Genomic DNA, 25674 nt, shown 5'->3' on the forward strand with positions numbered 1-25674 from the left:
GTAACGCCACGGATTTGTTTGCTTTATTGTTGTAATCTGTGCTTTAAAATGTATATTTCATATTTATTTAAAGTTTAAATAAAGCGGAAATTGTTTTTTTATTTAAATAGATTGATTTATTGTTTGTGTTCATTGAAAAATACATGACAAGAGGCCCTTGAAAAAATAATTGCATATTAAATCGCAATCGCAATATTGAGGAAAAAAAAAAATCGCAATTAGATTATTTTCCAAAATTGTTCAGCCCTTGTAAGTTTGGACGTAATGCTTGGACACACTTGGTGGAGAAGAAAACAATGATTAAATTGCTGCTCCGTTCACATATACAGTAAGTGAACCTCAGAGCACCAGCTCCGGCTCTACTCCAACACTGTTGCTTTGGTGCACGTTGGCCCTTGAGCTACTCGCTCACTTGAGAAGCCCCTGACTGCAGCCTGCAGTCAGGAGCGGCGCTCAATGTTCAATAAACCAGTCGCATTAAGACTTACCCTAACCCTTACCTTAACTCATATCTATTTTGTATGCCTATTGCATTATGTAACATAAAATTATTATATTGGCATGATTTTTTTCTTTTGAGGTTGATTATTTTTAACTGTATAAGAATCACACAGCACAATAGCATGCCACATTGAGCTCCGCCCTGAACTACGGACTGAAAGCCAATAGCATGCCAATGTTGAGCAGCATTGAGCTCCGCCCCGAACTGCGGACTGCAGTCAGGGGTACTTCTCTCACTCCAGGGACCGCCCCACTCCGAGTTCTGCACCGAGCCAAGTCCAAAGCTCCCAGATATCAGCACAACAGCTGTGGTCTCAGACCCAATGCCCTCTTAGCCTCCAGGCTCGTGTGCATGTTGGTCCTTCCTCTGGGCGCTCACAAAAGTGAACAGCCTAGCTCTGAGCTTCATACCACGGTATCCGAGTTTCAAACGCCAGTACAGCTGTCGTCTCAAGCCAAATGCTGTCCTCGACGTCTTTCGGAGCTTCAGCACACGTTGCCCCGCACCCCAGCTAGCACCTGCTAGCTGCCACGAGGTAGCTTTGGGCTAACCAGAAGAGAGCAGTATTCGCCCTATCCGAGATATACTAGCTCTGAACAAGGTATTTCAGGAATACAGGCTTGGGATGCTTGAAGCATACATTCCTGCTGCACTGGGTGCAACAGAGCATTTTTATGTCTGTTCATCTAGTTGTTGCATATTTCCTCATCCTAGTGTATCCTCCCCTCACAAAATATGCTTAGTGATCATCATCTGGTGATGGTCACACCGGGGAACGCCAGCGCTGTGCCGCTAGCGCGCGCCACTGGTTTGCCGATTCATGAAGAGAGCACCCAGGCTCCTCCCCGTGTTCAGACCACAGGTTCCACCATGGGATCTGGCAGTGGTTCTGGAGGGACTTAGACAACCTCCATTCAAACCACCAGGGGAGGCGGGCCAGAAGTTTGCCTTTCTTAAGGCTGTTATTGGCTTTGGTGTCAGCTAAAGAGTTAGTGACATCCATGCACTCTCGGTCCACCCGTCGTGCGCTCAGGTCTTCCCGGGCGATGCAAGGATCATTCTGAAGCCAAATCCGGCCTTTGTGCCGATTGGTTGTGGGCTTGTGTTCTCCCATCGACTTTTTGGCCTTTTCTGCCTCACAGGTCGAGCAGCGGCCTCACGTGTTATGTCCAGTCCATCCGACCATATGAACATGACGAGGAGCCTCAGAAGGAGCGATCGGCTGTTCGAAAGCAACGCCTGTCACACCTGGTGGTGGAGGCTATTGCTATCCCTCGAGTCAGGGTCTGCAGCCACCTACGGGTCTTCGTGCACACTAGACTCGGGGTCTTGCCACATGCTGAGCTTTTTTTCAGAGGAGTGTCTGTTCAGGACATCTGTGTCTTCTTGTACATGCTGGACGTTTCCTCCCCGCGCGTGGCACGGGCGGTTTTACTGTCCTGATGTGATCAGACTTCTGCTCTGGAGGCTGGTGCCGCTCGATAAGCATGTCTGCGATACGGGAGTTTCCATATCCCATAGTGAGACATCTCACGAAATATTATGAAATAGAACTTTAGATTATGTATATAACCCCAGGTCTATGAGTGATATGAGTAAGATGTCTCACCAGACCACCCTTCTTGCTCGAACAAGGAGAAGAGGTGCTTATTTCCAATGTTGCGCCTCCTTTTAAAGGAGGTGGGAGGATCCCTAGCGGACTGACACGCTTCACCGGTCAATCAGGTTTGGCAGATTGAAAAAAATGCTTCTGAGGAACCCAGACATATGTATATATATATATATATATGTGTGTGTGTGTGTGTAATTTTACGTTTTATTGCAGTTTTCTGAATCATTCTGTCAGATTTATCTGAGTGCAATCGAATGCAGCACACGACATGGGTCAAACTGACCCGTTAGCATCTCTAATGCTAACACAAGCTAAGACAAGAGGAAGGTTATGTTTAATAAGGGTTATTTATTAAAGGCTCAATAATTGGAATTAGTGGTAAATTGAACTTTAGTAGCTGAGAACGTGGTTGTAATTGACTTTTAGGGGATAAATATTCATTGCAATTTTAATTGTAATGGTAAAAAATGTCAGTCACCATAATCATAATTGAAGATGTAATTGTAATTGTAAAATGTAATTGAGCCCACTCTGACTCAGACAGCACTGTGGTACCTGGATGGCGTGTTCCAGTGTGTAGTGCTGAGACGTTTGGAGGAAGATGAGGAGATGCTGAGGAGCAAACCTACAAAGAAGGTCCAACTGGAGCTCATGGAGCTGCTGCTCTACAGGCAGCAGAGCCTCTGGAGGCAGAGCTTCACTGGAACACACACACACACACACACACACAGTAACAACACCTGCAGCAGCATGATGGACATCCGAGGGGGCGTGGCCTACCGTGGCTCCAACAGGCTGCTAAGGAAGTGGAACAGCAGCTGGTCATCCTGAACACACACACACACACGTCTGTAATAACACACACACACAGACTGAGGCTGTGTCCTAATAGTCCCTCCTATCTCCTTTCCTATCCACTTTTCCTTAACACAGGAAGTGTTTAAGTGGGGGCCATGATAAGGAGTGTTCCAGTTCTAGTTCTCTTTAAGCTAAGGAACGGAGACTAAATACTTCCTTTATAACCTCCTTCAGCCTAGGAAACACTGATACATCCTTCACCAAAGGAGACCACATAATGATGACCCACAATTCATTGCAGCGACAACATTAAAAGGGACACGCACACACAAGCGCTGACAGAAACTCACCAAGATCGACAAGGGACGGAGATCATGTAAGTTACTAATGCAATAATATGAACAACTTTAAATAAATAATCTAAAACCCATATATTATTATATGCTAGACATATTGTCAGATTATAACTGACGTAAAACAAACACTCTGTGGTTCTAAAAAAATGTATCAGAAACATTTTTATTCACATGATGTTTTATTCAACATAATTAATAAACCTAGGAACGCTTTGTGTGGTTATACATGTGTACTGTATGTCTACAACATTATGTAGGTCTATATCTGGTATTAATGGAACTATTTAATAAAACCCTACTTCTTTTGTATTATTGTTGATTAGCGAGTAGAAGGTGAGTGTGATCAACATTCTCACTGTGTCGCTCTTTAGTTTACCTTTAGTTGTAGCCTGGTATCCTCTTTTCCTTTGATTTACATTTAAACCTGTGATTATATTAGTGTTAGAGGCTTTTAGTCACCAAGGTAGACATCACTAACATTATTATTATTGTTATTATTATTATTACGTCACCTAGAGGAAGTGCGTCTGTCTTAACAAAGTCATGTCCTTTCCCTAACTCCTTTAGGAAGTTTGCTAACACCTTTTCTTAACCCTACAAACTTATGCACGGGGTTAAGGAAAAGAAGATGGTGATCACACACCGCACCATTATTTTCTCCTCCATGCTGAAATACCTGAAACGACCGATGTCTGTGTTGACGGCCTGACGTCATTGTCAACAAAAACTCTGATTGGCTTTCGCGCCTGCGTGTCACACGAAATATTCGCTGGAGTTCAATATTTTCAACTCAAGCGAATGACGAATGTCACGAAAAATCGGTAGCCCGCATGGCGTGGCCAACGCTCTTACCGCGCAGATCAGACTGCGCCGCCCAACAGGAGAAGAATCTGCCTCTCAGCGTGTCTAACCATTGACTTTGTATGGAATCTGGTCACGCAAACATTTTGCGCCGCGTCCGGTGTGAATGCAGCATTAGTGTGTGTGTCATGCACTCACATGAAGCCCAGAGATGATCTGCTGAACATCTTCTGCAAAATGAAACAGCAGCAGATCTGCTGACCTACAGGGGTCAAAGGTCACCAGCTCCTGCAAACACAGGTCACAGATGGGAGGCGTGTCCATGTGTCACAGATGGGGGGCGTGTCCGTGGGACATGGGACATGAACTCACTGTGAAGCAGAGCAGAGCTTTGTGACGAACTCTGAGCTTCTCCTCAGGGCTGTAGCCAGGCATGGACAGGAGGTTATGGATGTAACTGAACACGCCCCCCTGGACAAACACACACACACACACACACACACGCACGCGCACGCGCGCACACGCACACACACACACACACACACACGGGAACAAAGGGTTAAACCAGTAATTCTCAAACTTTTTTGGTATTTCTCACTTTGAAACTTTCCATCGCCCCCAAATAATCCTGACAAATAACACATTTTCACATTTATTGAACTAACGCAACAAAGTAACAAACTTTTTTGTATAACGTATTTCACACACAATGTGCTTTACATGATTACATTACATTTAAAATAATCAGTAAAAACCATGATTAAAATAAAACTCAAAACTAAATTAAACTAATCACCTGCATGAACACCAAATGTAAAAGTGTTAGTTAATTACTAATAGTTAATTAGTCAAAAACACAGGAAATAAAGGAACATTGTAATCTGTGGCAAAAAGCTTAAGAAAACACAAAAGTAAATACATTTTTAATCTGTGTACTCTTCATTCTTTGGTTATTCCGTTTTAAAACCAAATCAAAACAACAAATAAATAGTGTGGTTATTTTGTTTTACTGACTTAAAACTGAAACAGAAACACATAAAAAACCAAAAACCAGATAAGCAGCATTTCTCTGTTTTTTATTATTTTTTAAACTTGTTCTGTTTCTACAGGTAAATTAGAGTGAGAACTGAAGTCCACTACACCTGGTTTCCTTCCACAGGTCTTGGACTTGGGGCCTCATGTACAAAAGATGCGTACGCCCAAAAACGTGCGTTTTTGGGCGTACGCATCTGAAATCCTGATATTCAGAAACTGGAGTGGGGGCGTGGAAATGTGCGGTCTTTCACGTCAAGTCCTACATAGTTGAACCATCAGTGTGAGGTGGACAACATGATACAAGATCATTTTTATCAAACGCAGCAGAATAAAAGTCTGCCCCCCTGTGTGGTGAGATGAAAACATGAAACTCTCGTCTTATTTCCCCGTAAATATTTAAATTTTAAAACAGAAAAACGCTGCTTGTTTGATTTTTCCATTTTGGTTTTAAATAATAATAATAAAACAAACAAACAAATCCATCATTTTAAATCATTATTTTTACACTTTTGTTCCACGTTACATTTATTTATTTATGTTTTTATACGTTACATTTAGTTCCTGGTCCATATCTGATGCAGTCTAATCATTTAATGCTTTTTTAATTTCTGCTACATTTTTATGTCCTCATTATTACTTTCTTTGTTGTCAGTGTTTTGTTTAGAAATGTTAGAAGTTTGTCGTGCCCCACACTTTGAGAACCAAAGCAGTGAGTGTGTTAGCACACACACACCTTCCTCAGAGGGTCGTTCAGGTAGCAGTCAATGATCCTGTCGTACAGATGTTTCTTCTCATACAGAAACTCACAGATCTGGAAACTGCAGAACAACAACAGAACACACATAGCAGGGTTAGGGTCAATTACATTTTTCAGTTACAATTACGTTTTCAATTACCCATGTTTAATTACAATTCCATTACAACTACAACAACCAGAATTTTTTCCTAATTACAATTAAATTACAATGATTTTTTTATCCTCAGAAAGTAAATTACAATTACGTTTTCAATTACAATTTATCACAATTACTGAGCCTTTAATTAGGGATGCACTGAAATGAAAATTTGTGGCCGAAGCCGATAAAAATATTTTTGAATTTTTTTTTTTTACCTTGTCTGCACATGATGTCAAAGGTCAACACTACAAGAAGTGCAATCTTTTTACCACAGCAATGCATGTTTTGTTATTGCAGTTAAATACATGAATTTATTTTATTGCATAATTGTGACCATCACCAGCCCTCCCTAAGGAAGGGTAAGAAACACTTTATTAAAGGGAAATTATAAAAAGGGAGAGCAGTGTTACACCTGAGTGAGGGGGAGGGGGAGGGAACAGGGAGGAGAGATTCAAGATAAAAAAATGTAAAGGGTGGGAAGAGTTGATTATTGTAAAGTGAGAATGAGATGTGTAGTTGTAGTTGTGTACATTGTGTTTATTGTGTTGTGTAATCAATCCAGTCAGGTGACCAGTGTGAAGCTTAGGTATAATGGTGGTGTCTGTGGACAGAGGGAAGGAGTGAGTGGTAAAACCTAGAACAGGTATTTAGGATCAACGTATCAAAGTTAAGCCCAGTTTTATCTACAGTCTAAGACATGTCAGTGTATCATAGACCAGTGTATGTGTAAGAACCACTATTGTAAACCCAAGTGCTGCCCCAAACCCGAAGATGCAGCCAGGCTAGCAGAAAGAGCGGGGGCCAGGGAGCCCCAGGCAACCCCCCACGGCGAGCAGCCCTACAGACGCCCCTAAGACCCCAAGCCGAGAGGCAGCCACTGCCCCCCACATACACACCCGAGAAAGCACCAAGGAACCAAGGTCCCAGCGCACCCCGCCACCGTCCCCAACCCCCAACCCCAAGGCCCCCCACCAACAGCCACCCTCCATCCCCACCATCCAGCCCCCAAGGGTTGGGTATGGGTGTGTGGTGCACCAAGTGAGTAAGCCAGACCAGCTGGGAGTGAAGTGAAGTGTTCATTTAGAAGGCCTGTCTGGTGTGAGCCCCGCCCGTCCACATGGCGGGCCACCGGAGAGGGTAGGTGGCGCAGACGGGCATGTGGCACCGCGGACACCAGGGACGCGCCAAGCAGCACGGCCGGAGACCCACTCCACAGCATCCCCCGAACCATGTCGACCCCACAAAGCACGGCGGCACCCCCCACCCCCCAGGTGCAGCCGGGCACCAGCCATACTCTCCAGCAGTCCAGGGGTCTTAAATCAGCTGTAAAATACACTTAAAAATATGATCTAATTAATTTCCTATCTATTGATTAACTTGTTAGGCTTCATAATCAATGAAACTATAGGTTTTAATATTTATGGTTTGGACGTCTGAGCCTTTTATGTGTCAGTAAACCTAGATTTCATTTTTTTAATGGTAAGACTAATGGAAAATTGATATGAAACATATTTTAATAATTATTAACTACATATGTGTAGAACTGTACATAGAACTGTGACAAGGTTCAACAGTTTTGCATTAAATTATAATTGACAATTTTAATAGAATTTTCATGGTAATTAAAATTACAAAGTCAATTATCTAAACACAATTACAATTACGACAGCTACAGATTTTTTAAAGAACAGTTATAATTATGCAATAAATGTAATTAATTATCAATTACAATTATAATTTACCCTAACCCTGACACATAGTGTAACTGATCAGAGAATGTGTTCACGAGTAGATCTGTTCATGACTCGTCAAAATCCTCATCAGATTATTATTATCATATAAAAGTCAACGTACAACTCAGCCTTTTCAGCTAAAGTCAGCAGCCTTTCTTCATTGAACTGGACCACACCTCCAACCTGGAGCAGCTCCAGCAGAACCTGAACCAGAACATAGAACATAGAACATAGAACATAGAACACAGAACATAGAACATAGAACACAGAACATAGAACATAGAACATAGAACACAGAACATAGAACATAGATCACAGAACATAGAACACAGAACATAGAACACACAAAACACAGAACATAGAACACAGAACATAGAACACACAAAACACATAACATAGAACACAGAACACACAAAACACAGAACATAGAACACACAGAACACAGAACATAGAACACAGAACACAGAACACAGAACACAGAACACAGAACACAGAACATAGAACATAGAACACAGAACACAGAACATAGAACATAGAACACACAAAACACAGAACACAGAACATAGAACACAGAACACAGAACACAGACCATAGAACACAGAACACACAAAACACAGAACATAGAACACAGAACATAGAACACAGAACATAGAACATAGAACATAGAACACAGAACATAGAACACACAGAACACAGAACATAGAACACAGAACATAGAACATAGAACACAGAACATAGAACATAGAACACAGAACATAGAACACAGACCATATAACACCGAACATAGAACACAAAACATAGAACACAGAACATAGAACACAGAACATAGAACATAGAACACAGAACATAGAACACAGAACACAGACCATAGAACACAGAACATAGAACATAGAACACAGAACACAGAACACAGAACACAGAACACAGAACATAGAACATGGAACACAGAACACAGAACATAGAACACAGAACATAAAACACAGAACATAGAACATAGAACACAGAACATAGAACACAGACCATAGAACACAGAACATAGAACACAGAACATAGAACATAGAACACAGAACATAGAACACAGAACACAGAACATAGAACATAGAACATGGAACACAGAACACATAACATAGAACACAGAACACACAAAACACAGAACATAGAACACACAGAACACAGAACACAGAACATAGAACACAGAACACAGAACATAGAACATAGAACACAGAACACAGAACACACAAAACACAGAACACAGAACACAGAACATAGAACACAGAACACAGACCATAGAACACAGAACACACAAAACACAGAACATAGAACACAGAACATAGAACACAGAACATAGAACATAGAACATAGAACACAGAACACAGAACATAGAACACACAGAACACAGAACATAGAACACAGAACACAGAACACAGAACATAGAACATAGAACACAGAACACAGAACACAGAACACAGAACATAGAACACAGAACACAGAACATAGAACACAGACCATATAACACCGAACATAGAACACAAAACATAGAACACAGAACATAGAACACAGAACATAGAACATAGAACATAGAACACAGAACATAGAACATAGAACACAGAACACAGACCATAGAACACAGAACATAGAACACAGACCATATAACACCGAACATAGAACACAAAACATAGAACATAGAACATAGAACACAGAACATAGAACATAGAACATAGAACATAGAACACAGAACATAGAACACAGAACACAGACCATAGAACACAGAACATAGAACACAGAACATAGAACACAGAACACAGAACACAGAACATAGAACATAGAACATAGAACATAGAACATGGAACACAGAACACAGAACATAGAACACAGAACATAAAACACAGAACATAGAACACAGAACATGGAACATAGAACACAGAACATAGAACACAGAACATAAAACACAGAACACAGAACATAAAACATAGAACATAGAACATAGAACACAGGGTTGGGTTTCTGCTGCTTCATATGCATCAGTACAAATGGGAAAATATATCAGTTTAAGTATATAACACTAGTTTTTATAAAATTATAAATATAAATCGAAGAGTTACGAATGTAACTATGGTTCTATGAATCCCGAATGACCGCCAGAGGCGGTGCTTTAAGCACTGAATATTCCCCTTCGCGCATGCGCAGTGCGAGTATGTATACCAACAATGTCACCAGTGACCCCTGGATGACCCAGAGGAAGTTTATATCTTCCGGTGTCACTCCAGGGTACTTTCCTACAGAATCTTCTCGCGAGCACACGAGGATTCTGAGTGACAAAGAGCTCTGGCGGTCATTCGGGATTCATAGAACCATAGTTACATTAGTAACTCTTCGTTCTATTTCATCCCTGCTGACCGCCAGAGGCGGTGCTTTAAGCACTGAATGACTTATACCAGAAAAGTCACGAAGAATCCTGCTTACCACCCTTCAGTGTGTAGGGTCAGAGGACTCTGGCCGAAGAACCACAGCCAATGGATGGGGTGTGGCTACATTCACCCTGTAGAATCTGGAGAAAGTGCCAGGCGACGCCCATGAGGCCGCAGCACAGATGTCCTCCAGGGGCACTCCCCTCAGGGCAGCCCATGACGTAGCAACACTCCTGGTAGAGTGGCACCGCACACCAGATAGGATGAGACGGTTACTTGCCCGATATGCATGGGCAATCACATCGACAATCCAGTTGGACAGGCGCTGCTTGGAGACAGCACCACCCCTGTTAGGGCCACCATAACAAAGAAAGAGCTGATCAGACCCCCGAAAACCTACAGTAGCTGCAATGTAGGTTTCCAGGGCGTGCACTGGGCACAACAGGTCAGACTGAACCTCTGGCTCCACGGAAGAAGGGTTGAACCGTGCCAGCCGAATGGGCTGGTTGAGGTGAGCGCGGGACAGCACTTTAGGCAGAAAAGCTGTGTTCGGCCACAGAGTGACTCCCGAGCCGTCCGAATTCCACCTCAGACACGTGTCGCTGATTGACAGGGCGTGCAGCTCACTGACACGCTTTGCGGAGGAAATGGCCAGAAGGAACGCAGTCTTAAGGGTAACCCACTTCAGCGCTGCTCGTGCCAAGGGCTCAAACGGTGGAAGGCGCAATGCCTCCAGCACCAGGGGAAGATCCCATGCTGGAGTCCTTGTGGCTCTCGGAGGATGCAACCTCCAAGCTCCTCTCAAAAAAAGGGACACCAGCTTGTGGCTACCAATCGTGCCATTGTCGACCATTACATGTCTGCAAGATATTGCTGCGACATAGACTCTCAGCGTTGAATGAGAAAGCCCTTTGTCCAGAAGGGACTGGAGAAAGTCCAGAATAGCTGGCACAGGGCAGTGCACAGGGTCCACCTCCCGCCTTGTACACCAGTCGGAAAACAGTTTCCATCTGTTCTCATACTGGAGGCGAGTAGACGGCGCTCTTGCATTCATTATAGTATATCTAACTGGGTCGGCACAGACGCTTAGGAGCGTCTCGGGCCCCCCAGTGGCCAAACGCACAGTTGAAGGAGTTGCGGATTGGGGTGCCAAATCCGCCCGGCCAGTTGGGACAGGAGATCCCTCCTGTCGGGCAGGCGCCACGGTGAGCTGCGACAAAGGCTGTGCAGCAGCGGGAACCAGCTCCTTCCTGGCCAGAAGGGTGCTACAAGCAGGATCCTGTGGCCCTCCTGAAGGACCCTGTGGAGTACCAGCTGAATCAGAGGAAACGGAGGGAAGGCATACAGGAGGCCATCCGGCCAAGGATGAGCCAATGCGTCCTGGCCAAGAGGACTGGTTGTCTCGGCTAAGGAGAACCACAGAGGGCAGTGGGTCGACTGCTCCGAAGCAAAGAGGTCCACCTCTGCCCTGCCGAATATGCTCCATATAATGTTCGTTACCTCCGGGTGGAGGTGCCACTCCCCTGACGGAGGTTTCCGACGGGAGAGGAAGTCTGGCGCCCTTGGCCAGGAGGGCAGACAGCTCCTGGTCCAATGCGAGAACCTTTGCCGGGTCGCTGATGGATGTCATTCTGACCCGGCCGGATGTGGGGGGCCGACGGCGGAATTGAAGTTTGTAACCGTAGGTTAGGGTGGCGACCACCCACGGGTCTGAAGCATGAGTAGCCCACTGTTGGAGCTGCTGATGCGAAAAAAGTCCGACCGCCGGCCCCAAAGCCTCAATCTCTGCCCCCCCGGCCCCTCGGGGCCCTAGTGGGAGGGCGGAAGGGCTCTGGAGCTCGAAATTGTCTGGGGGGCAGGCGAGCAGAGCCCCGAAAATCCCGGACTGGTCTCGGTGCGGGACGCTGGGGATCACGACGACCAGTGGAGTGAGTTGTCGATGGCATGTGGCTGCGAAAAACCGCTGGGGGGCCCCTCAGCCTGCCGGCCGGGGGTCTATCAGGAGGAGGCATCCGGCTAAGCCCGGCAAGCTGCTGCCTGGTCTGCCCCGCCTGGATGGTCCGTTCCAGCGCTTCCTGGGCTGCTGGACCAAATATCACCCCAGGTTCGACCGGGAGGCTGCGCAGCATTCTCCTGGCTGCCTCCGTTAAGTTTGACTGAGACAGCCAAACCTGACGACGAGCTTGGACTAAGATGGACATTATTCGCCCAAGCTCTCTGGACATGAGCCCAAAAGCCTCCAATGAGGCATCACAGAAGGTGACCGCATCGGCATGTACACCGCCCTCCTGCAGTGAGGCTGAGAGGGCCAACATGAGGTGTGATAGGGAGTTTCCCATGCGACCAGCGCGTGCTCCAGCATCATAAGCCCTCGTGAGAAGGTCATCGGTTATTCGACACTGGGGTCGAGGACACCTAGCATCCCTTCGAAGTGCTTCATCTGGGGGCACAATAAGAGAAGCGATGGCAGGCTCGATGGGCGGAGTGCGATCCAGTCCGGCCCCCGCTGCATCATGCATGGCTGCCAGGGTCCGCCCATCTGCAGAGAGACGGGAGCAAGCCTTACTGTCCCTCCAACAGGACTGCAACTCCCTCAGATAATCCTCTGAATGAGGAATAGCGAAAGCTGTGGGGGCAGGCCTGTGCCTGAAGAAGGCGCTTGCAGATGCTGCCTCTGCCTGCTGTGGGACAACTGTGTGCAGCCGCTGTAGAGCCAGGCGCATGACAGCGCGCATGGAGTTGTCTTCCACCACGGCCCCCGAACTGTGATCCGGGGAGTGGGAGCCCTGCTCAGACACCTGGGATCCGACATCCAAATTCTCCCCATAATCACAGAAACGGCTAGCCGAAGCAGCCAAAGAGAGTGTATCCTCCTCGGGCAACAGCATTGGCATTGGGGGAGAGAGTGCCGCATCAGCCACCAGGGGAATAACCGGCTGGCTGTCGGCCAGCAGGGATCTCATCTGAGCCAATTCAGCAGACAGCTGCTCAACTTTAGATGATAACCCACTGTGGTCACCCACTGCCCGCCTCTTGGAGCGTGTCTGACGGGTCTGAGGTGGCTGGCCTGGAGGGGAGGTCGACTACGGCAACTGAGCCTTCCACCCCCGCCAACCTGGCAACCCTGGCCGCCCGAGGCAAGTAGCTGCAGTTCATGCAGGGATTGCCTGACAGCGCCTCACCCAGGTGCTCAGGGCCAAGGCATGTGGGGCATAGGTCGTGGCCATCTTCTGGCTGTAAAGAAACCCCACAAGATGTGCAAATATGTGAGCCATCCATCGTAGCTTAACTGAGAAGTCACTGATTTCAACACAGGTATTCAACAAAGGGATGGGGCGCGCACGCCGCCTTTCTGGTACCACCCTGCATTCCTCGGCTTAGCCTGAGCGCGGACGCCGTAGGTTGGGCGAGTATAGGGACCGTATACTGGGGAAGGGAGCGCGCACGCTGCCTGCACAGTAGAGGCCCAATATACTAAAATAAAAAACAACCACTGCACTGTGGTCCTCACCCAGACTGGGCTCTTTTAACAGAAGATGACACTAGCTTAGCCGGTGATGCTAATGTAAACAAATCCACGCTGGGCTCCGGGCGTGCGCACACAACCCACCAGCAAACAAATAAAGTCGGCTAACTTAAATTTCGGGAGTAGGCTGCTCAAATGCAGCCTTCACCGACCATCTCTTTCATTTTATAAAGACAACCGTTGATCTGCCGAATAAGCGGCTACTTACCTTGTCAGCGTGTGTCGTCGGGACCAAACACAAACCATGGGGGGGGAGGCGGCGCTAACGCGGCCTGTGCCAACAGAGGTTGCTAATGGGTGAAGCTACCGCTACCCAAACACTCACCGTCGCAGCTCCTGGAGGGCGAATGCACGCTGCTCCGACCTACAACAGTCACGGAGCTACTAGCGACGGCAGCTGTATGCACAGTATTCCAGTAACTGCGCGCGAGAAGAAAAAAAGGAAAGTACCCTGGAGTGACACCGGAAGATATAAACTTCCTCTGGGTCATCCAGGGGTCACTGGTGACATTGTTGGTATACATACTCGCACTGCGCATGCGCGAAGGGGAATATTCAGTGCTTAAAGCACCGCCTCTGGCGGTCAGCAGGGATGAAATAGAACAAAATTTCACCCCAGAACCAAGTTAGTTTTACTGTGTGGTCATAGATTAACACTACAGCTGTTAGGGCTGTAGTGTACGATTCATGGTTTGCATGTCACAATACAATATATCCCAATACAAAACAATACAATATACATCACAATATCAATAAATACAAATTTAATGTAATTTTTTAGGGCTAAAAGCACACTGCAGTGGAAGACTAGCTCAGCTGTGACTGCTAACGATGCTAAACAATGTAAATGTGCAGAGACAGAGGAGAATCCAACCTGTTGTCTCTCTGCGTGTCTGGAGTCATCATCTGGACAGCAGAGGAACTCCAGCACCTGGACATAGATGTTATTCTGTTACAATAGAATATCATAATCATGTTCATATATAAGTCCAGTTCACGCTAAAGCAACATTGTATTGAGTTATTATCGATACCTGATCAAAGAGCTTCCTGTTGACAAACAGAGTGTTGTCTGGTTTAGCCAGCTGTCGAGCCAAAAAGGTGAAGAGCCCCCCAACCTGAGAGGGAGTGAAGTCTGGATTGTCCACCATGACCTTTGTACAAACACCAGACATATATAGAAAAAAAGACACATCAAAATCATCTTTTTATCTACAGTAGGTATGTTACATAATGAGTTCTGTTAGAGCCTGATATGTAACAACAACCTAAATTGTTATTGGAAAACAAAAGTAATAAAACCCAAAATGCAAAGCCTAATTTGTGCAGAGTGGGTTGTCGGAAATGTTCTGGTAACCATGAAGTCCCCAGTAAGGCTGTTGATGGGGAGCGTCAGCTTGTTCTTCTTACCGTCGAAGGCTTCAAAGGTAAGCCCAACAAACGTTGCAGATGCGTACTAACCCTCCTCTCGAGTCCTTCCACAGTAGAGATGGGAAATTCATATACCAGCAATGCCTTGCTGGTGTAACCACGCCTTGAATTTCCCCGGAAAACCTGACTTGTCTACTGTTGTCAGCCAACTCTCCAGCTCTTCATTGGTTGCCCTGATGGAAGCAGCATCATTTAGGGAGCAGTCAAAGGTTTTTCTGAGGCTCTTCACGGGTTTCTCTGTGATTGATGGTATGCGGGTACCTCCTAGAGAGACGTGGAAACGGTTGATCACATTCCCACTCTTCACGACCAGAGACCTGGATTTTTCCAGCTTGAAGCGCATCCGACCCAGATGGTTAGTCTCTCCAAGCCCTGGAGGATCCATCTGCATCCAAGAACTGACACTGTTGTTACTGTCAAATCATCTATGAATGCTCTGATGGGGGGCTGACAGATTCCGGACTTGTTTTGGGGCCTCTGCATTCCGGCTCGGCAGACTTGACCAGCATGTTCATGGCCAGAGCAAAGAGTATCACTGAAATAGTGCATCCAGTGATGATTCCTTTCTCCAGCCAATGATGTTCTGATGTAACTGTGCCAGATGTGAACCTCAGGTTAAAGCTGTTTGATTTGCTCGGGACATGGTGCCTCTCCAATGCCACCTCCACTAGCTTGTGAGGTATGGAGCCATACGCATTAGCTTGGTCCAGCCATAGTACAGCTAGGTCCCCTTTTCTTTCATGGGCCTCTCTGATCAGTTGCGTTACCAATCCACTGTGTTTAAGGCACTCTGGAACCCCTGGGATCCCCCCTTTTGCACAGAGGTGTCGATGTACTGGTTCTTTAGTAGGTAGTCTGACAGCCGATGGAAAAGGATACTAAAGAATATCTTCCCCTCGACATTAAGCAGTGAGATGGTCCTAAACTGCTTGATGGTGGTTGACTTCTCATCCTTGGGAATCCACACCCCTTCTGCAGATCTCCATTGTTGTTGAGCTGGATCTGGCAGCCTTGACAACAGTTTGGATTTCTTTCCAACTGGATACTTTGGTGTTAAGGACAGTGGTTGGAGCTGGTGGATTGATCAGGCCTCTGCATTCGCCTAGGTCCTCTTCCCGGGCTGCATCGCTCTAGGTGTTGGGCATCTACCTCATCCTTTGAGCATGTGAGGTGGCCGCTGCGCTTCTGGCTTAGCAGCTGTTTAGTAAACCCGAATGGGTTTGCTAGAAAGGCAGCGCATCTCTTGGCTCTCTCTTTAGCCCGCCTCCTGTGCCACTCTGCTCGACGGAGGGTCAGTAGCTTCTTCCTAAGGACTTGAACTGCCTCTTCAAGAGTCGAAGTTCCTGACGTAGCTGTGAGATCTTTTCTGCCCTGCGGTTCTTGGAGTACTAGTTTGCAGCAGCCTCTCTTCTAAACCAAACCTTTCAGTGGCGATGCTAATGATCATAGTTGCCATTGTTTGGAGTTTCCTGTCTGCCCCTCCCTTCATGGTAGCTTCCAGTATACCGTCAACATCATCATCAAAATTTTGGGGTGTCACTGGGCAACACGGACTTTCAACTCCCTCCCTCTTCTGGATCATCTAAATGTTCTCTATCAAACTTCAGACGGGCCTGGACATGCACTGGCTTAAGCAGGGGGACACGTCTGGTACTGCAGGATTTGAGTCCCTGGTGGCGTAGTGTGTTACTGATGGTAGCCTTTGTTACTTTGGTCCCAGCTCTCTGCAGGTCATTCACTAGGTCCCCCCGTGTGGTTCTGGGATTTTTGCTCACCGTTCTTGTGATCATTTTGACCCCACGGGGTGAGATCTTGTGTGGAGCCCCAGATGGAGGGAGATTATCAGTGTCTTGTATGTCTTCCATTTTCTAATAATTGCTCCCACAGTTGATTTCTTCACACCAAGCTGTTTACCTATTGTAGATTCAGTCTACCCAGCCTGGTGCAGGTCTACAGTTTAGTTCCTGGTGTCCTTTGACAGCTCTTTGGTCTTGGCCATAGTGGAGTTTGGAGTCTGACTGTTTGAGGTTGTGGACAGGTGTGTTTTATACTGATAACCAGTTCAAACAGGTTCCATTAATACAGGTAGCGAGTGGAGGAGGAGCCTCTTAAAGAAGAAGTTACAGGTCTGTGAGAGACACAAATATGGCTTGTTTGTAGATGACCAACTACTTATTTTACTGAGAGATTTACCAATAAATTCATTAAAAATCCTACAATGTGATTTTCTAGATTTTTTTCTCATGTTGTCTCTCATAGTTGAGGTTTATCTATGATGAAAATGATAGACCTCTCATCTTTTTAAGTGGGAGAACTTGTACAATTGGTGGCTGAATAAATACTTTTTTTTCCTACTGTACATATATACACACACTTACAGATACGCTTTTGTGTATGATATTACTCTATACATTGAAGCAATGAGCCTTTAAATCCATAAATAATTGTCTCACTCTATGATATAATAAAATTATTACACTGTTAGGGGAAACATATTTTGCCTGCTCCATAATGTAATAACAACAGCAAATAGTTTTTACGTTTTAGGCTCAGCATCTTGTTACATTATTGAGTAGTTATTACATTGCAGGTTTTATTAAATGTTTTATTATAACAATTGGAGTCTGACGTGTGGAGCAAATAATGAGGATGATGTATCGTATCACTAAAACTGGTTAAAGTTGCCCTCTTCATCAGGCCTGTTAATGTGTTGGTTTTCCTGTAAATATAATCATTTATTATCCTAAAAGACAACAACTGTTTCATAGCAATATATGAAGAAATATGTAAACACTTTGAATTTATATTAGAACAAAAGAAGAGGGGGTGGGGTTAACAGAAATTTACAGTAATATAGAAATATACAAAAAAATAATAGAAAAATATACAAAACAACAACAAAAAAAACACAAACCTTTTGTTTCCTGTTAATGCTCTGATTGGTCATTATTCTAATGCTGACGTGACTGTTGATCATGTGACCTTCAGATCAGATACAATCACATGATTGTGGCCCTGCCCCCCGTGATAAAAGCTGTCCATCTTTGTGTTAGCATTAGCTGCTAATGTAGCATTACTGTGGACACTCAATCACTCCATCTGTAGATGATCTGATTATTCTTCATGAGTTTGGTTATCTTTATATAAGTTATCGTTTGTATCAGAACTATTCAGACGTGACATATTTCACAGTTATTAGAAATAAATCTCAGAATTTATATTCTTAACAGGAAACATCTTACACACATCAGTTTTACAAAGTGCTGATAAACAGGAAACGTGCACAAAAACACTTGAATTTTACCTGAAGTAAGATGTCAACGATCCTCTGCTGGTATTCCAGAGCCTGCTTATCATTTTTAAAGTCTTCAAACGTCTGTGATGAAATGAGAGGAAAATGCATCGTCATGCTTTCAAATGTGAAGCTTTCCATTAGTTTTAATCAGTAGAAATATATATTAGTGAGTAACAGATTCATGTTCCAGGGTTGGGTTCAATTATAATTGATAATTAATTATAATCATGGTGTAATTATAATGGAATAGTAATTTAAAAAAATCTGTTGTCGTAATCATAGTTAAATTGTAATTGAGTTTAGACAATTGACTTTGTAATTGTAATTCTATAAGAATTGTTAATTGTAATTTAATGTAGAACTAGGGAACCATGTTACAGTTCTATGTACAGTTCTACACATATGTAGTTAACAATTGTTAAAATATGTTTCATATCAAGCTTTCACACATTTTAACATTTAAAAAAATATAAATCTAGGGGTACACTGACACAATAAGGCTCAGACGCCCACACCAAAAATATTAAAACCTATATTTCTATTGGTTAGGAAGCATAACAAGGTAATCAATAAATATGAAATAAATTAGATGATAGATAATAGTTTATTTATTATATTTTTTAGCTGATGTAGGACCTGTTAGCATTAGAGATGCTAACAGAAAGCTAACACAAGAGGAAGGTTAACTTTTCTTAGGTTAGTTATTAAAGGCTCAGTAAGTGTAATTGACCTTCTGAGGATAAAGAACCATTGTAATTTAATTGTAATTGGAAAAAAAATTGCTGGTCACTGCAATCTTAATTGACTTGTAATTGAACATGGGTAATTGAAAATGTAATTGTAATTGTAATCAGAATTCCTTTATTAATCCCAGGGGGAAATGCTTTTGTTACAACCACTTTATGAAAATCACTAAAATAAAATGTTTAACAAAGAAGAAAGAAAGAATAAACGTTAAATAAGTGTATAATTAAGTAAAAGGATCAGATACACAGACATTACAGTAGTAGAAAATAAAGACAGTTAATATTAATAATAATATACAAATATGATACAGATATTTACAACAATCAAGCTGTGAGGATACAGTGACTTTAAGTGAAAAATGTAACCAGATTACTGAATAGATTAAACTATGATAATAAACTCACCATGGCCAGGACATTGAGAAACTCTCTGGTGTCAAAGTGAAGCAGTGTGTGAATGAAAGGGAAAAGTTGCTCATCCTCTGATGACTCAGCAGAATGGAGACGTATCAGGAACTCAAACACCTGAGACAACATCAACACTAACATGACATGGAGAAGTTACACTGACCACAGTGGTGTCGTCTTTAAACATCAAAAGGAACTGCTGTACCATGAAGCAGGGGGAGGGGGTCCCCAGAAGCCGTCAAGAATATTATTCAACAATTTGAGCTCATATTTTTCTACTTGGTCACTTTCTCACTTCAAATGTTTTCAAAAGTTTCAAAATAAAGGTGGAGAATCAACAGATATTTAGCCTCAGTGTGAACAAGGTTAGAAGTAACACGTTACTGTAATCTGATTACTTTTAGCAATTAACAAGCAAAGTGAGGGATTATAATTGAGGAAACCATAATTAGATTACAGTTGTTCTAATTTTGTATTTTTTGCATTATAACCCAGTCTGCCACCGTAGTCTCTCTAAAACAGGATGCACAGTACGTCAATCATGATCAGAGGCATTTTGTGTCAATCGCACACATAACCTAATAAATTAATAATCAGCAGAAACAAAACCTAACAATTCAGCTTTTGATCTTAGCTTTAGGGGGCGCTAGTGCATTCATTTATTCATGTACGACCTCTAATAATCAGTAGAAGAAGAACCTCCTCCAGTGTTCTACTGACTCCACCCACTAAATGTGTGTCTGTTGCTTTGCATTTTCTCAATATTTCTCTTTATTGTATTTTTAAAAATATATTTTAATCAAACTCAGTTTTTAAGTGTTACTGTTTCAATATTATGTGATACAGATATTGAATAATTATTTAATAATTGTAATAGTAATAATAATTGTAATAGTGTAAATATATTTACAATTATAACCTCTCCAACACAGTAGATCGTGAAGAGCTGTCAGTGTTAAAAAAGCAGCTCGTGAGCCCAAAAAGTGTGTGTACCCCTAATATAAAACAATGACGTAAGCAACGTGACATCATTAGTAAAAAAAATATAAAAATGGAGCGAGAGAGAAAGAGAGAGAGAGAAATAGAGAGAGAAAGAAAGAAAGAGAGAGAAATAGAGAGAGAAAGAGAGAGAGAGAGGAAGAGAGAGAGAGAGAAAGAGAGGGAGAGAGAGAAATAGAGAGAGAAAGAGAGAGAGAGACAGAAAGAGAGAAATAGAGAGAGAAAGAGAGAGAGGGAAAGAGAGAGAGAAAGAGAGAGAGAGAGAGAGAGAGAAAGAGAGGGAGAGAGAAAGAGAGAGAGAAAGAGAGAGAGAGAAAGAAGGAGAGAGAGAGAAAGAGAGGTAGAGAGAGAGAGAAATAAGATAGAAAGAAAAGAAAGATAGAACGAGGAGAGGAAGTCGAGAGACTTCTCGAGATCGTACGCCCAGAGAAATTCTAGACTCCCTCGCTACCGACCTAGAAAGCTTCACTTCGCGAGCTTGTAGCTCGCGCTCTGATCTCTTCTCTATCTCCTCTCTCTCTCCCTCTCGCTCTCTCCCTCTCTCCCTCTCTCTCCCTCGCTCTCCCCCTCCCTCCCCCTCTCCTCCCTCCCTCCTTCCCCCTTACCTTCCCCCTGTTTCTCTACAAACACAAATAAATGATAAAACATCAACAATAGACACATTAAAAAAGCTACAATAACTGCTGACTCAGAGAGTTCATGAGCTGATATTTTATGGAATATATTAGTGCATGTGGATCACTCTATTAGTGTTATAGTATGTAATTAATTTATTTCATCACTTAAAATAAAATTATTTTCTAAAAAAAATAAAAAGCACATGAAAAGCAAAAACAACTCCAATAGTGTTTTTATTGCTGCTGAACCTTGTTTATTTTATATCTGATAATGAGTTACATGAAATTATGGTTAATAAATATCTCTGATTTCCTATAATTAAACAAGTTTGATGATTTAATCATTAATTACTGAGAGCAGAACTAACACTATATTCATGTGTAATAATAGTTACATTAGTCTAATGGGACCAGCTTTGTCTGTGAAATATTATTAAAAATATTATGTTTCACAAATTGGGACAAATTAATAGTGACATTAGCATTTATGCTAATATTCATTTCACACAACTTGTGACATGTTTATTCTTTCATACAAATGTTAAATCTGACCATAAACAAATCAATGCCTCTTTATGGCTTTATGTTCTTTTTATTTGGTTTTTTCCTTTAATTAAGTCGTTAGCGTTAGCTCTTAGCCCAGTCTTATGTGTCGTGTCTTAGCTTAGCAAAGTTAGCTTTAGTTGAATTTCCAGTTCATAATCGTTGCTACAGGTTCTTCTCTCAACGTGTTTGTAGAACTTTAGGTGGATCTGATGGAGGAACTAGGATTGGTTCACTTTGTTGATGGTTATCTGGTTTTTACCAAATAGTGGTTCATGATGTATCGCTGTATGGCAGCTTCAGGTAGCTGAGACGAGTACCTCTGTCTGTGTGTGTGTGACAGGCGGGAGCAGCGGTGGCGCACACTGTGGAGCTCCAGTGAACATCGCTCTGCTCCACAGAATAAGTTGTTGACAAAAACCTTGTGGGCAGTTTTTAGGGGCATTTATCGTTTCTATTGTGGGGTGACATATTCTTATTGGTGAGAATGTTTTGACGATATAACGTGAACGATATTATATCGCACATTCTTACTCACCGTACGTCCCTGTTGTAGTGGTCAGAGAACACGTTTATCTTTTACTGTTGGTGGATCAGTGTGAACAGCCAGACATCCCATAATAAACAGCATTTAAAGTGGATACTAAACCTGATTCTTCACTTGCACCACAAGGTCTTCAGGGATGTCTCCCAGTGGGTACGCACGTCCAGCCAGACAGCAGCTGCACGCACACACACACACACACACACACACACACACACACACACACACACACACACACACACACACACACACACACAGTGATTCTACCGCTGAATGATAAACCATATATTAATACTTTTTCTGCTGAATACACATGTATTTGTCTATGAAGTAGTGCTGTTCATTGATCCTTGTCCCACTCTTCACATTTTAGTAAAAGTATTTTAATTTTGTGTATTTAGTTGTAAAATGTCCATGCGGTCACACTGGACACTTTTCAGGCATCAAAATTGTGTCTAACGCCCTAGTTAGACAATTGTGCTCATCACAAAAACATCTTCTACCACCTAAAGAACATCTCCAGAGTGAAAGGTTTAATGACTCAGAAAGATCAGGAGAAACTGGTCCATGCTTTTATCTCCAGCAGACTGGACTATTGTAATGGTCTTCATCAAACATCTACAGCTGGTTCAGAACGCTGCAGCTCAGGTCTGAACCAGAACAAAGAGGTCAGAACACATTACACTGGCTCCCAGTCAGCCTCAGAGGAGACTGTTAAGTTCTGCTGCTGGTTATAAATGTGTGAATGAGTTTGGTCCAGAATACATCAGTGAGATGTTAGTCAGTAGGGATGTAACGATTAATCGTAAGGCAGTTAAAAATTGATTCATGGGTATCACGATTGACATCGATACTTTGAAAATTGAATCGCAGTACTTTTTTCAAACAGCAGAGGGTGCTACATACATTTATCCCTTCTCTTGTCCAGCAGTGTACCGGCAGGCGGAATCTGCTACTATTTTCTTTCTGGCCGCCTTCTACTCTTACATGTTAATGTTACATATTCATAAATGATTCCTTACCCCTTTAGCACCAACATAATATTTGGAATATTACGTGAATATCTGTAAAAGTCACGTTTTTCTATTAGCTCTGTCTACTAGCATAGCATCTCTTCTTCACTGCAAGAATTTCTGCATGCCAACCGACCACTGGGTTACCAGCGCCCTCTGCTGGTCCAAACAAATATCTGACGTAAATCAGTGAAATGACTGGTTTTTTTTAAGTCCAATTGTTAAGGCACAAAATACATTTTCAGTTGCACTTTTAAAAAGAAAAATAACTATTATGCACTTTTGCATTGTTTATTATAGAACCAGAATTTAAATTAATAGGCTTCTTCTTCATTTGTATTATTCCTATATTTATTTCATCAAGATTTATTTTTAGTTAAATTGCATTGTTTTGAATTGTTCATCAAGGGATTCTTTTGACAATGAAAAATAAAAGGAAAATAATACAGTTTTTTAAATCGTGAGAGAATTGTATCGTGAACCCAGTATCGTGAATCAAATCGTATCGGGAGTTGAGTGAATCCATACATCCCTATTAGTCAGGTATGAACCCAGCAGGTCTCTGAGATCTATGGACACAGGTCAGATAGTGGAGCCCAGAGTTCACAGTAACCATGGTGATGCTGTGTTTAGTTGTTATGCTGCAAAGAAGTGGAACAAACTGCAGCAGAGCTGAAGTCAGTATCACATGTGAACATTTTTAAATCAAAGTTAAAGGAACTTTTTTTCTCTACTGCGTATGATTGAGAGAGATTTATGGTCATGATGATGATGTCATGTGTTTGTTGTTAATTTAATTGATTTTACTGATGATTTTAATTGATTTTACTGATGATTTTAAATGTTCTTATTGATTTTAAACAGTTGAATGTTTTATCATGTAAAGCACATTGAGTTGCCTTGTGTATGAATAAATTTGCCATTGAATCAGAGCGTCTTCGACCCTCGGTGACAAGCGTCCAAACAAGTTGAGAAGAGAGCGCGTTGAGGACGTTTTGGGCAGGGACTTCTCTGTTGCCAGTGGAAAGTTTAAAAAACTTACCTGAGACACCGACCTCCTCACTAATCCTCCTCTAAGCAAAGTTATTTCTATTCCTGTCTCCATAGTAACAGTCCACTGGGTTATACAGCTCAGAGCGAGCACAGCATAGTTGTGTTGTCATCCAGGTCGTACAGTCCTGTCACGAAATGCCTCACTGCGTCACTGTTAGAGAAAGCTCCTGATCGGTCGTGCCGCGATTCCAGCCAAAAGTTCAGCAATCCCAACTCTAGCGTCGGCCATGTTGGAGGCACGGGACGTGAATAAAAAGCTTGAAATCTCCAAACGCGCAAAAAGCTTCAAAACACACTGCACAGGAAGCGTGGGAGGCGCTGCGGGATCCCTGAACGGTCCTAGAAGCGCGTCCACCATATATTGTGTATGTAAACGCGTTTGGTGTGAACGTGTCATAAGGGGTGAACACTGCTATTACAAATGAATGTTTCTATTGGCTGTAACTGATTCCTTAAATTCCTCTGCTTCATCAACTTTCACTGTTTGTCCCGCCCCTCCTATAAAAGTTGAGAGGAGGGAGAGGGTTTCCTCCAATCACAGCCCTCAGTGAGGAAGTCTAATGCTCTGTGGTGATGTTTGTGACTATGTGCTTCTATAAAGAGCAGATTCTGCTCTAATCAACCTGTGTGTATTTACAGACACGTAGTGTGTGTATTCCCGTCTGTCTCTGTGTGTCCCCGTCTCTATGTGCGTGGGGTGGTGGGAGAGCAGGGCCCTGAGTGGTGTCTGTAAGGCTGTGTGTGAGCTTCACGTTGTGATTGTGTGTTCCTGTGGGTGTAGTGACACATCTCAGCTTATGAACTCGTTATGTGTGTGTGTACACATCATTGTGTGTATTACAGTGTGTCTCTGTGCATAGCGTTGAGCGGCTATCAGAGTGGGCGTGTCTTACTGCTACAGCAGTAACACCCATAATCAAGGTATTTCTTTAATTTCCCTCCTAGTGGCAGCTCAGCAGAATGCAGTGGTTTAGTTGCACTTTAATCACTTTTCCTCTCATTAATTTCTACTATATGTGTCATGCTGTATGATGTCATTCATTCATTCAAGGTGTGAATACATATGGAGTAAAATCATCTGTGGGAGGAAAAACAAATATAAGTTGGTAGGATTTACCTGATATACACAAGAAGTTTGTTTCCCATCACAACATCCTCATCTGTTCAAAGAGCAAACAAGTACAGTTACAACACTGTGTGTGTGTGTGTGTGTGTGTGTGTGTTACCTGTCATAGTCCTTCCAGCCTTGATCGTCGGTCCAATCACTGCTAAGAGTTTCTATTAAAAAAAAAAAAACAGACATGTTCTCTTTTTATCACGACACAGATTAAAGATGAACATGGATCTGATTTCAGTTCA

At 43.1% G+C, this 25674-nt stretch overlaps 1 protein-coding gene across 2 annotated transcripts in view; it reads right to left on the reverse strand.

Moving 5' to 3' along the window:
• Positions 1-25674, reverse strand: part of vps8 (VPS8 subunit of CORVET complex) — a 78335-nt gene that overhangs the window by 9353 nt on the left and 43308 nt on the right. For both annotated transcript variants that reach the window (XM_028469249.1, XM_028469248.1), the window contains 13 exons: positions 25542-25593; positions 25433-25475; positions 22355-22427; positions 19544-19663; positions 18402-18473; positions 14701-14820; positions 14542-14598; positions 7855-7937; positions 5838-5922; positions 4442-4540; positions 4268-4357; positions 2895-2941; positions 2670-2814 (listed from right to left, as the gene is read on the reverse strand). In XM_028469249.1, coding sequence (XP_028325050.1) covers positions 2670-2814; positions 2895-2941; positions 4268-4357; positions 4442-4540; positions 5838-5922; positions 7855-7937; positions 14542-14598; positions 14701-14820; positions 18402-18473; positions 19544-19663; positions 22355-22427; positions 25433-25475; positions 25542-25593 — 1086 coding nt within the window. The remainder of the gene's footprint in view (positions 1-2669; positions 2815-2894; positions 2942-4267; positions 4358-4441; positions 4541-5837; positions 5923-7854; positions 7938-14541; positions 14599-14700; positions 14821-18401; positions 18474-19543; positions 19664-22354; positions 22428-25432; positions 25476-25541; positions 25594-25674) is intronic.

The sequence above is a fragment of the Gouania willdenowi genome, chromosome 15 (assembly GCF_900634775.1).
Source record: "Gouania willdenowi chromosome 15, fGouWil2.1, whole genome shotgun sequence".
Taxonomy (NCBI): Eukaryota; Metazoa; Chordata; class Actinopteri; order Blenniiformes; family Gobiesocidae; genus Gouania; species Gouania willdenowi.